This window comes from Mustela lutreola, chromosome 3, assembly GCF_030435805.1.
Source record: "Mustela lutreola isolate mMusLut2 chromosome 3, mMusLut2.pri, whole genome shotgun sequence".
NCBI lineage: Eukaryota > Metazoa > Chordata > Mammalia > Carnivora > Mustelidae > Mustela > Mustela lutreola.
In genome coordinates, this window is record NC_081292.1 from 37,025,094 (window position 1) to 37,039,058 (window position 13,965).

Sequence of the window (13,965 nt, forward strand, 5' to 3'; positions counted from 1 at the left end):
CTCTCCCAATCTTTCTTGTCAGGGCCCAGCTCACCTCCTCAAGGACAGCTGACCAACCTCTTGCCGCTTGTGGTAGATACCAGTTTGTGACCAGCTTCTCCAGTTCAAGTGCTCACCCAGGATTATCCGTAGATGAAATAATGCATGCCTTGCACATCTATTTACTTCTGTTTTTCAAAAGTAGTCAAAATAATTTTTTCTCATTAATATTCTTAGAAAAATAATGTGGCAGAGCTCTCTGGAACCCCCAGATCGATTCTACCCTTTCCCACAATATATGCTAGACACATTGCTTTCTAGATTAGACTTCATTTTCTAGCTAATGTTTACACAGATTAAATAACCAACCACTATGTCACACAGCTAGTACCTGGTCAAGCCACAGTTAGAACCTGGGTCTAACTGACTCTATCTCACACACAAAGATGCCCTTTTCTTCTTTCCTGATGACTGGAATGAGGATGTGATGATTGAGCTGAAGCAGTCAGCTGGGATCATGAGGTAGAAGTGGCATCAGCTTTCCAGAAGTGAGATGCAACACGTCTGCTCACGTTCCATGGACCACAGTTTGGTTACATGACCACATTTAGTTGCAAGGAAGCTTAGAAAACGTAGTCTTTTAGAATAAATCATTTGTTGTCAGGGACACATTGCGTTGTGTCTATTTAACTTTTTATGTGTATAATTTGCAATTTCTTCACGCAATTGTGAATTCCTGCAGGGCTGGTACTGGGTCTCAGACAACTTAATATTCCCTGTGGTGTGTAGCACAATGTCCAGAATGTGCTATTAGATGATATAAATTTTGGCTGATGGGTATTTTCATATATGATAGTGTGATGTGTTTATTTTTTATTTTGTTTTATTTAAAACATTTTTAGAGTTGACACTCAATGTTAACATTCGTTTCAGAGGTACAACACAGTGATTCAACTTCTCTATATGTTATGCTATGTTTCACTTATCATTTTTTGCCAAGTTTCTTTTGATACATGTTCTATATTTCTCAAGCACCTCTCTCGGCATTCTTCCATTTCAGTGTCTTTGTTAATTTTGTATTTGATTGGTTTTTGATAATTCTCTCTTAGGGAAAATACATACAAAATGTTAATACATTCAATTTTCTTTGGGGGAATATTTTTAATTACAAAAGCAATGTATGAATATTCTTATAAATGATCCAGATAATAAAAGTGATAAAGTGAATGCTTCTTACCGTCACTTCCCTCTAGCCAAGCCCCTTTCAGCAAGCTACTTGTGGAGTTTGTTTCATCTTGTATCCTCCTTTTCTGACTGTTTTAATCTTTTAACATTATCTCTCTTTTTTATTTTATTAATATTGTTTTATTAGAGTCTTTATTAAGTTATTAGTCTTTTCAGCTTTCATGTCTTTAGTGTAATCGTTCAAGCATTCATTCAACAAAAATGTTGTAATCATCTGTTATCTAAAAACATTGAGAATTTATTTATTTATTTAGAGTTACTTATTTATTTTGAGAGAGAGAGAGAGAGCAGGGTAGGGGCAGAGGAAGAGAGAGAGAGAGAGAATCTCCGGCAGAGCCCACGCTGAGCACAGAGGCCAATGTGGGCTTGATGCTGGGACCCCAAGACCATAATCTGAGCCAAAATTGAGAGTCAGGTGCTTGACCAACTGAGTCACCCAGGTGCATTGGGAATTTCAAAAAGCATTGGGAATTTCAAAAGTGAATAAAAAACAGTCTTGCATGCCTAGGTGGCTCAGTGGGTAAAGCCTCTGCCTTCAGCGTGGGTCACGATCTCAGGGTTCTAAGATCAAGCCCCGCATTGATCGGGCTTTCTGCTCAGCAGGGGGTCTGCTTCCCTGCTCTCTCTGCCAGCCTCTCTGCCTGCTTGTGATCTTTCTCTCTCTCTCTGTCAAATAAATAAATAAAATCTTTTTTAAAAAGAGTCTTTTTCTTCCAAAAGTTCACAATCCAGTGGGTGCGATGTGTAAACAGGCAGTTTTAGTATGAAGTATTAAAGATTGTGATGGGGAAACATAGATACTTTTGGGAAAGAAAAGGATAGATAGAATAAAGTAAGAAAAGATTTTCTAGGTAGAATAATTAGCATGTACAGAGGTGCAGAACTGTAAAAAAAATTGCTATGACTGAAGTATGGTAGTTTGAGTTGGGATTGGAGAGCTCGGCAGTAGCCAAATTGCATTCAACATAAACTTTTTGTGATACCAAGATTGGGGATTAGGGGACAGGTGGATCTCTTTGTATTAACTGAGATGTGGTTAGAAAATCTGACTCATAGTGTGGTGTGATTAAGGAGGGGTAGGGAAGATGAGGTTTGGCATGTTATGACCAGGAGGGTAGAACAGAGGTGCTAGGGGTCTGACCCTTAGTGGATTGGATTCCAGGGTAGTGGTCAGAAGATGTTCAGATGTCCAGGGGTTTATTCCAGAGAGAATGATAGTGATTTGGATCTGTCATTCAGTACACAGGAAGCTAAGAAGGCTGTCAGTAAGGTGCCAAGAGACTTGGGTATTGTTTCCTTGTACATAAGTCTCTACTCCTTTATACTATGAAAAAATTTAAACATACAAGGAAATTGAAAGAATTGTATAGAGAACCCCTATACCCACCACCAAGATGTCACAGTTATTAACATTTTGAGACATATGTTTTTACATGTTTCTATCCTGTCTACCATGCCATCTATCCATCAATCCATGTTTTAAATCTGTTTCAAAGTAAATTGCAGGCAACCCTAAGATATATATGCACCCTAAACAGTTCTCTCTCTGTTTTTTTTTAGAGAGAGACTGAGAGCACAAGCAGGGGCTGGGGGGTAAGAGCAGAAGGTGAGGGAGGGAGAATCCCAAGCAGGCTCCATTCCCAGCGCAGAGCCCAACATAGGGCTCAATCTCACGACCCTGAGATCATGACCTGAGCCAAAATCAAGAGTCAGATGCTCAGCTGACTGAGCCACCTGGGTGGCTCTGTATTCATTAGACAATAATTTCCCATTACCCCCTCCCAAGCCTCTGGGTACCATTAATCTGCTTTCTGTCTTCACAGATTTGACTATTCTAGGTACCTCATATAAGTAGAATCATAAAAGATTGGTCCTTTCGTGTCTGGCTTATTTTATTTAGCATAACATTTTCAAGGATCATCCATGTTGTTGTATGAATTAGAATTTCATTCCTTTTTAAGGCTAAATAACATTCCATGTAGTATATACCACATCTTGTTTATCCTTGGTATGTCTGTGGACATATAAATTGTTTCCACTTTTTGGCTATTATGAATAATGAATGCTACTATGAACACGGGTGTACAAAATTCTGTTTTTGTCCCTGCCATCAGTTCTTTTGGGCATATACCCAGAACTGGAATTGCTGGGTCATAAGGTAATTATGTATTTAATTTTTTGAGGAACTGCCACACTGTGTTGCATAGGAGCTAGGCTATCTCACATTCCCACCAGCAGGGTACAAGGGTCCGAATCTCCACATCGTCACTAATACTTGTTATTTTACTTTTTTTTTTTTAATTGCAGCCCACCTCATAGATGTGAAGTGATAGCTCATTGTGGTTTTGATTTTAATTTCTTATTGCTAGTAATGTTAAGGGTCTTTTTACATGCTTATTGACTATTTGAATATCTTCTTTGGAGAAATATCTATACAAGACTTCTGCCCATTTAAAAAATTTAGGTTGTTTATCTTTTTCCTGCTTATTAGGTGTATGATTTGCAAATATTTTCTTACATTCTGTAGGCAGTCTTTTCCCTTTCTTAAGAGATGCCTTCGATGCACAAAATTTTAAGATTTTCATGAAGTCCAATTTTTCTTTGGTTACTCATGCTTTTGGTGTAATATCTAAGAATCCATTGGCAAATACAGGGTCATAAAGAATTATCTTTATGTTTTTTGGAAGTATTTTATAGTTTTAGCTCTTATATTTGGGCCTTTCACCCATTTTGAGTTAGTTTATGTGTATGGTATAAAGTAAGGGTCTAACTTCATTTTTTTGCATATGAATATTTAGTTTCCTAGCACCATTTGTTGAAAAACAGTGTCCTTTCCTCATTGAATGGTCTTAGCACCCTTGTTAAACATCATTTGAGCATGTATGAGAGGGCTTATTTATGGACTCTATTCCAGTGGTCTGTAGCTCTGTTTTTTATGCCATACTGTTTTGATTACTATAGTTTTGTAGTAAGTAAGTATTGAAATCAGGGTATGTGAATCTTCCAAACTTGTTCTTTTTTAAGACGGTTTTGCTATTTGAGGTCCCTTGAAATTCCATATGAGTTTTAGGATGGGTTTTTCTATTTCTGCAAAAAATAGTGTTATTGGGATTTTGGTGGAGATCTGTTATAAATAATGTTATTGGGATTTTGGTACTAAATCTGTAAGTTGTTTTGGGTGGTATTGTCATCTTAATAATACTGTCTTCCAATTCATAAACATGGTATGTCTTTCCAGGTATTTATGTCTTCTCTTCTTTGCAGCAAATTTCTTTGTAAATGAAATTATTTTCTTAATTTCCTTTTTGGATGTAGGTAACTTTTTTTTTTTTTTTAAAGATTTTATTTATTTATTTGACAGAGATCACAAGTAGGCATAGAGGCACAGAGGCAGGCAGAGAGAGAGAGGAGGAAGCAGGCTCCCTGCCAAGCAGAGAGCCCGATGCGGGACTCGATCCCAGGACCCTGAGATCATGACCCGAGCCGAAGGCAGCGGCTTAACCCACTGAGCCACCCAGGCGCCCCTAGGTAACTTTTTAATATCAAGTTGTATAGTCAAAATGTCTGCATGCAGTTACTAATCAAGATTTTTTAATGGTGATCTCTTAAAATTCTTGAATAGTCTCTGCTGTTAAGAAACTGTTTTACCCAGTAAGAGTTAAAATTTTTTAGACTTTTTTTTTTTAAAGATTTTTTTTTATTTATCTGACAGAGATCACAAGTAGGCAGAGAGAGGCAAGCAGAGAGAGAGGAGGAAGCAGGCTCCCTGCAGAGCAGAGAGCCTGATGCGGGACTTGATCCCAGGACCCTGGTATCATGACCTGAGCCGAAGGCAGAGGCTTAACCCACTGAGCCACCCAGGTGCCCCTAGACTATTTTTTGTAACCATTCCAAATTGTAAGAGTTGAAATTAAAATTTAATAGTTATTTTTCTCATGACAGATATAATGTCAGAATTTCCTAGGGCAAACAGATTGATTTAGCAATCAAAAAAATGTTTCATATGATGAAACTATGTATATGAAACAGTATATGCATACATTTTTAAAAAATTATTTTTATTAACATATACTGTATTATTTGCCCCAGAGGTACAGGTCTGTGAATCATCAGGCTTACACATTTCACAGCACTCACCATAGCAATACCCTTCCAATGTCCATAATGCATACATTTTTTTTTGAGTGATCACCTTGTATCTAGCTTGGCTAGGCATACTATAGGCATACATCAGTTGCCAATAGACATAAATATCTGATGTATGTGAAGGCAGAGATTTGGGGTGATCATCTGCAGCCTTCCATGGTCTCCCTTTCCCTCTTCCTCCAGGCTGTCAGCACCTTCGGCTGTGCACTGTTTTCTTGGACATCTCAAACAGACTCTTCTGGCAGCTTCGTGGGACACTGATATGCTCTGCAGATAGCTAATAAATCTATGTCTAGGAGCTTGAGCAACTCCTTGGCTATGCTCAGCATTTTACAGAGGAGCAGTGGGTGTGGGATATAACTCATCAGTTGCCTTCTCCAGGGGAGGGAGATGGACACGAGGAGTCCCAAACCAGGTTGCTCACAGCCAGAGGTCACAATCTTGGGAGCTCTAGTCACCCCTGGCTGTGCCTGGTTGCCTTGAAGGATGAAGAGGTCCACTTTGACTTGAATTCTGTTGTCTGCACATCACTGTGTCATTGCATCCTAGTGGGAAGCTCTGTTTAGAAAGGAGAAAAGAAAGGCTATGTGTACTTTAGGAGGAAACAGCAAAAATAGGTGCGTCCTGGTGGATGCACCTTTTGGAAATATGGTGGATTCCTTTTGGAAATATGGTCTGTCCTATCCATTGATTGATGACAGTATTCCTAATCTAAAGTTTATCAGTACTGGATTCTGCATTGGAAATTAGACGAATGGCTTTGGTTTAATGTGTGAATGGCTTGAAAGGAAGTTGGAAACTTGGATTATTTTTCTACTTCTGCCATTAGCTAACTGATCACCTTTACTATGTTTTGCTTTCCACCTTTCTTTGCTCATGCATTTCTCTCTGTACTCTGCATCATTGCCTCTCATAAATGTATTTCTAATTATAGAATTTGAAATTATTTCAAATGCTGATTTTTCCACTCGACTCTCTTCTGATTCCTCCTACCAGATAGTATGTTTCCTTCCTTTGAGAGGAAACATTTAATATTGTAATTTTCTTTTGGTATGTATCATATTCTTTCTTGGACTTTGGTTTATGTCTGTCTTTGTCTTATGTCATCCTTCTTGTTTACAAGGTCTTCTTTGCATATCTTGCATCTTTTAGAGTGGTGAACTAATTATAGTTTATCTGATTTGAGGGTCGGCAAAATAAATTTTTAAGCAAAAAAATTTTTGTCCACCATAATTAGCCAGCACATAAAAACTATTTAGCTTAACCCTCTTTCAGGAAGAAACTTGAGAAGTTTGGCCTAAAAACGGAAAAGCTGACTTCACTTTCACAGATGGCACACCTGTAGTACATGAAAAAACAGGTTTCAAGTGTGTATTCTGAAAAAACGTTCCTGCCTTCCATTGCATCATTCAGCGGAGAATCTGTGTTGCAAATTTTGCAGCCGGGTTCATGGAATGATGTAATGGAGGAATTGATTGCAACTCCATGTTCTTCTTGATTGTACCATTAATAACCATCACCAGTTTATTGGTTATTTGGAATATATTAATCCCAAATATGGCAACTTAGTTCCTTTTAATAGAGCCACATGACTAGATTGTGAAGACTTACTAGAGAAACTGAGCTGCTTCTTTAGATCAAGGCCTTAGAAAAAAAATTTTTTTAAATAAAGAGTTTTGAGAATAAAGGGTTTATTAAGATCCTTGATAAATAAGGATAAAGAAATAGTAAGTCAAGGGTTGAATCAAGATTCTTGTTATGACAAGATGTCTGAATGCATTGGTCTAGAAACTTCAGTGGGAAAGTAATGCTCATTTTTTAAAAGATTTTTTATTTATTTATTTGACAGACAGAGATCACAAGTAGGCAGAGAGGCAGGCAGAGAGAGAGGAGGAAGCAGGCTCCCTGCTGAGCAGAGAGCCCGATGTGGGGCTTGATCCCAGGACCCTGGGATCATGACGCGAGCCGAAGGCAGAGGCTTTAACCCACTGAGCCACCCAGGCTCCCCAATGCTCATTTTTTTAGAGAACTGCAGGCCTTCCTGTTAAAGCGCAGCAGAAGGACAGAGAAAATGGCACTCGAAGACCATGCTTCTTTCTTCTTCTTTTTTTAAAAGATTTTATTTATTTATTTGCGAGAGCAAGAGCGAGAATTAGAGAGAGAGAGAGAGAGCAGGGAGAGGGGCAGAAAAGAAGCAGAACCCCCAGCAGGGGCCTCCATCCCAGGACCCTGGGATCATGACCTGAGCTGAAGGCAGATGCTTAACTCACTGAGCCGCCCAGGTGCCCCTCATGCTTATTTCTATTGCAGAACTTTCCTAATAGCAGCAGGAGTGCTGGTATTTCATATGGGGAGAAATTAAGATAAAACTTCAGAAAAGAAATCCAGATTTTGATGTTTTTGAATACTTTGAGTTTCTGTGGTTGTGGATGCAAACCCAAGGGCGTGGCTGAAGCCCAGGAAAGGCCCTACCATGTGGCTCGGTTTCAGGGGGACCCAAGGTTACTGGAAACAAACTGCTCACCAGGGTGTTGGGACACTGCTGCTTGATGAAGGTCTGTGGACCAGAGCCGCCCAAGACTCTTAGTCCTTGCTAAGATGAGTCAGAAATCGAGAGAAAATGCTTAGAAACTTTATGGTGTGTTGACAGTATGCGTTTATCTATGGAACTTAGTAATCAACAATTGGCCTTTTATATTATGTATATCTTTTATTTCATTTTCTAGTTAATCCATTCTTACTATATTTTACAAGTTATTTGTCTGAAACTTGAGGATTAGGGAAGGAAACAAAACAGTTACTTCATCACAGAGAGTTTAGAAATCACTGAGTTATAGTCTCTGAGAAGGGTGAGGCATCAGGAAATGAATATATGAATCTGAGGATTAGGTAGAAGTTTCTGGCTATGTGGCCAGCCAAATTCTAGGCAATACATAGGTCCACCTGACTCTGTGAAATATACGTTCTGTTTTAGAGATGAAATTTAAAAATACGATGCTATTTTAGAGAAATTAGCAAGGGACTGTACTCCACCACTGTTATTAATTAAAAATACTCACGCTCCCCATCTGCAGATTTTTTTGATCATGAGCCCAGGAGTGCAGTTTGGTCACCCTTATTGTGGTACATAGTGCCTTCTTCCATCTTGGAGCTCCTAAAATTGTTTAAGTTCATTTGATTTCTCCCAAGAGTTAGCAGAGAGTAGGCAGTTCACTAAATAAAGTCCAGAAAATTAAAGTCACTTTGAAAGGTAAAATTTGAAAGCTTATTAGCTGTATGGAGCTTTCACCAGATGTTACCTGCTTTGTTCTGCTTTTTTGGATCTTCAGGAGTCAGAGCTTAGAGAATATATTACTGAGGCACTACTATGAATGTAAAAGATTTATGAGATCCTAGGTTATTTGTTGTTGTTCTAATCAGTTGAGATTTTTAGTAAATGAAATCCTTAGTTTGGTGTGGTTTTAAAAGCTCACAGATTTTTAGTAAATTCTTGATATACGTCCTATTAGTTATTTATCACCCTATTTTCCAATTGCACTACAGATACTTAAAGAAATTACCCTGAAAAATGTATTTTCCAATATTCTACAGTATCTTCCTTTTACCACAACGTTATATTCAACAAATTTTTTAAATTGACCAATATACGAAGAAAATAATCAGCCATGTGGAAATAATAGCATTGTGACATATTGTCAACTTTCATGTTAGATTTGCAAAGTGGAAATATAATTATGGATAACAAAATAAACACATGTTCTATATAACAGAGTATGCCCTGATGTGCTTTTGACACAATGGAAACAATTGCTAACAAAATAAGGTGTTTTATTTGGAAGAGAGAATTTGTTCTTGGCAGTGGCTTTCCAATTTTGCCAATTTTAAAAGCGACTATGTTGGTGGATGAGATGGTTATTGAAAAAATATATACAATCTCTATGCTTTGAACACATGCATTGTCAAAGTTTCTTCACGTAAAAGTTAAACAATGCAAATTACTAAAGCTATCTCATTCTGAGGAGGAAGCAGTAGAGTATTTTCTTTCCTTGGTTTATCACTTCCATGGGGTCAATTTAAGAAATATACATTTGGAATTTCATTTTAACTCTGAACACTGGTTCTGCCTTTATTGATTCTGCCATGATTTTTATGAAATATATATAATATAAATATAAATAATATATATACATCAATGTAGGAAAATATGTTTGTGGGAAATTGTGTATGATGGTTTGTACTACATTTCGTTTATGTAGTGTGCTGTATTTTTCACGAGCTCTGTTTTCCACTTTGGCATACTAGCAAAATCTTTGAAGAGTATGCTCTGTTTTATTTTGTTGTGTCTTCCTTCCAGAGATTGTAGCACTGTATTCTGTTTATAGCAAGGACTCGCTGTGGACAGACTAAAAAAGATCTGAAGATCTACCTTATAATCTATTGATAAGCAGAATTAGAGAATAATATTGACATGTTTTAAAACACCTTAGTATAAGCATAATATTGTGTTTTATGTTTTTGCAGGAAGATTTTTTGGCAACAGATGATTTCCTTGTGGACTACTTTAATGAATTCCTTAGCCTTCCAGTGAGTGTATTATTACGTTCTACGGAACTAATTATCAAAGCAAAATCAAAACACTGTAATTACTGGATTATCTTGTAAGACAAATTTATCAGGGATAGTGTTTTTTAATTAAAGCATTTAGGTAAAGTTCGTATCTTTTTATGGAGTTAATCATTTGGGTTTGAATCATATTTAGGAATTACTGAAGAAAGCTGAGTCAATTATATACAATAAAGATGAATGAATGGATGGATGATGATATGAAAGCTGGAATTTTTCTAGCCATTAAAAGTATTCTGTACAAAAATTAAATAAATAGTAATAAAAAATATGGCTAAACTAGGAAAAAAAGTCTTCTGTACAAAATCTGATGCTGTTGTATTTGACACCATTGCTGGCTTTGAACAGAGGAGGTAAGGACAAAATATCAAAAAAATTAAGAAACTATATTTCTTGCCTTTAGGCAATTGTTGGCATCCCCTTGGACATATATTAAAGTGTAATTTGTGTTTAAGTCAACTAGCATTTAATATCATTAGTAAATAAGACATAGGTGGATGCAAAATAATATGTATATATATATATTTATTTATTTGAATTTTAATTTTTTCCAAATAATAGATTTTTCGTCTTAAGGAGCAGTGACTGATAGACTATGCATTGCAGAGGGTTGGGAAAAGTGAGATGGAAGTGCATAAAAACACATTACTTAGTAAATAAAGTTAATCAGGAATGTCAGATAAAAGATAAGATTTTCATTATTTGTTATAAAAATGCAAAAACTTTTTTTCATTAACATTTACGAGGGAAATTTTGGAATATAAAAGAGTCACAAGTTATTTTATTTTCTTAAATTTATTTTTAAGGATTTATTTATTTATTTACTTGATAGAGAGGGAGGGAGGGAGAAAGTGCTGGGAGGGGGAGGGGCAGAGGGAGGAAGGGAGGGAAAGAGAGAATCCTGATGTAGACTCCCCGCTGATCATGGAGCCTAACCTGGAGCTTGACTCCAAGATCCCGAGGTCATGACCTGAGCCGAAATCAAGAGTAGGGCACTCAACTGACTAAGCCACTCAAGCACCCCACAAGTAATTTTAAAGGGAGTGGGCAGTAGTATGTAAAGCCTTTTAAAGCCTAGCCATTGAAAATGTCTTTTAAAAGGAAAACACTAGGTGCCCTTTCTCGCCTAGATTAGTTTTTCTATGTCTGTATGTATCTATGTGTGCAGGTTTGTTATTTTGTCTTATTTTCTTTTTTCCAAAAGAATTTGTGTTCCCTCTTCCTTTTGGCCGACCTGGGCCTCTGGAAACAGTATGGGGGTTGAGACACCTTTCTCTTTCCAGCAACAGGCCTGAGTGATATTGTAGGATACCTGATGGGTTCTTATTTGGTCTGATTTTTCAACTTTTATCATCCAGTTTTATATGATAAAAACCCCAGCAGTATCACAAAACTGTCAGAATTTTACTCTTCCAGATTATGTAGTCTTTCCTCCAGGCTCTGGATTCTCCATTCTTCCTCCAATTTGGGGACATTTTAAAGAAAAAAAAATCCCTCTAATGGGTCTGATTGCAGCTTCTCAAGATTTCTATTTCATTGTCTCAAGATTTGTGATTATCTTGACTTTTACTTGCTCCAGAATGTAAATTCCCCTTTCTTTCTTCCTTTCTTTCTTTCTTTTTTTTTTTTTTAATCTATTTTAACCATCTGAGCCACCCAGGCGCCCCCTTTAAATCTATTTTAAATTACAGAACTGATACAGGAACACTAGGGAAAACCTATCTTAAGTGTAAGAAAAAATAAGCCACAGTCTTGCCATCCAGTCAGGATCAACGTTATCATTTTTGTGTGATTCCTTTCACAGTTTAGATGAGATGACAGAGTGTCTCTTCAGTCATGGGTTCATCCCACCCCAGCAGACCCCTGCAGTTTCACCCTCTCGTATGTCCCCTGCAGCCCACTGGGGACACTTCTCACCCGTTTTCTGTCTCTCCAAATCCTTCTGTTTTTCATTCTCCACCCCCCCAACCCCTACCATCTCCCATTCCTTTGCATCTGCATATGGTACCATACAGTCTGCCTATTAACTACCTATGCTTCGCGCCAATTATGGGAGAAGGGAAAATAGGGTCACAGGTTTCCAGAGAAGAATTTAGGGACAAGAGGGGGAGGAAGATTGATGGATTCTCAAACCAAGCCCTGGGCAAGGTTCTAGAACAGATTAGTAATATGTGGTTTATAAACACTTGAGTAAGAATGAGAAGCCTGCATGGGTTTACTGAGAAGATGTGTGCCAAACTGACCTCTCTTTTTTGGGGTGTCATGGACGTGCATTTTAGGGAACCATAAGTTTAATGTATTATGGTTTCAGTAAAGCATAATAACAATAACAGCCACAATAATAATAATACAGATAAATGGAACCATGTTACTTCCTGCTCAAAGCCCTCGCAAGTGGTTTCTCACTACATTAAGAATAAAAATCCAGATTCCTATATGATCTGGCTCTTGCCCTCTCATCCCCTGGTCTTTGTCTCCTCTCCCTTTTCCCCTTGTTAATTCTTTCCCAGCCTAACTGGCCCTCTTCATGTTTCTCACCCATGAATATGCCAAGTGTACTCAGGGCCCTTCAGGCTGGGGTGCTCATCCCTGAAATACTTGTATCACCTTCTCCCTGCTTTAAGTCACTTCTACTCAGGAAACCTTTCCTTCCAATCCTGGCTAAAATAATATATGCTCCCTTTATGCTGCTTTGTTTGTCTCCAAACCCCTTATCATTATCTGTGAAATTAGTTGTCAAATCTTTGAACGGATTCTCTAACTATAGCAGTAGGGTTGACTCTTATTAGCCTGCAGATTTAAGTCCACATTCCTTAGCATGGAGTTCAAGATCCTTTGCAATGTGGTCTCCATCTCCCCTTCCTGGCTTTACCTTTAGCCTCATATTGGTTGTGTCACCTGCACCATCCTTCCTGCCTTACCCCAGCCCTCTCCTCCTGCCCGCACCGACCACACGTATTCTTCCACGTATACCCCCAGTGTAATGGTTAGGAACAGGAACGAGGCAGAACTGTGTTTGAGCCTAGCTTCTCAGCCTACTACCCATGTGATCTTAGACACATTCTTTAATTAGAGTTCCTTTGTTTCTTCCTTTGTGAAAACAATATAACTGTCTTATAAGGTTGTAGTGAAAAGAGCTAATCTTTAAGTGCCTGGCACAGAATTAGCATTTCTTTTTCTTTTTGTTCACTGACTGGACCATTTCATCTTCCATTCCTGAAACATGAAGGCAGTCACTCCTTAATTAGACTGGTGGATCATTGTCAATCTAGAGAATAATCTGTGCCACACAAATCTGCCATTGGCAGATTTTTTCACAATATATATATATATATATATTTTTATCAGGTTCTTGGATGAAACATTGCAAAAGTGAACAAGTGTTTTTCCAGCTTAAGGTCACTCAGCTTGTAAGTGACAGGGTCTACCCAGGTCCACGTGACTCAGAAACTTCTCCTACTACCTGTAATGTCAATAGAATTGACAGCAGAGGAATAAACTGATAGTTTGAATAACAAAATCTGATCTTATTTTTATTGAAGTAATCTGAAATGGTCTAAAACAAACCCAATGTGTTTTTAGGATGCATTAACAGAAGTATAGTTAAAATCAAGAAAAATATTAGTCTGGAGCATAGAAGGGACTCAATCAGTGTTTTCTTGAATCATATTGAGTTGTCAGGACACAGTTGGAATATTGTGTTCCATTCTTGATGCCTCACGTTAAGAGTTGGTCTTTCAAACCAGATTTAGGGAGACTCAGCTAATGAACACTCTTGAAACCACATCAGATGAGGAAGGGTTGAAAGAATGTGGGTGTTGAACCCAGTTGGGGAATGAGTAGAAGGGTTGAAATTAGACCAGCTTTTACCAAATATTTCAAGATCTGGTTGAGGAAGAGGGGTTAACATGTTTTGTGAATCTAGACGCAGAACCAAGGCCAGCATTTATGAGGATATTGATTTCTTTTCCC

At 37.8% G+C, this 13,965-nt stretch overlaps 1 protein-coding gene across 6 annotated transcripts in view; it reads left to right on the forward strand.

Annotated features, from left to right (window-relative positions):
- Positions 1–13,965, forward strand: part of RGS22 (regulator of G protein signaling 22) — a 125,969-nt gene that overhangs the window by 4,318 nt on the left and 107,686 nt on the right. For 5 of the 6 annotated variants that reach the window (XR_009351645.1, XR_009351647.1, XM_059165927.1 and 2 more), the window contains exon 3: positions 9,892–9,954. The exons of the other annotated variant lie outside the window; for it this stretch is intronic. Coding sequence is in view for 3 of the 5 variants with exons in the window: in XM_059165927.1 (XP_059021910.1) it covers positions 9,892–9,954 (63 nt within the window). In the remaining 2 variants the exon portion in view is untranslated. The remainder of the gene's footprint in view (positions 1–9,891; positions 9,955–13,965) is intronic. 6 annotated transcript variants of the gene reach the window in all.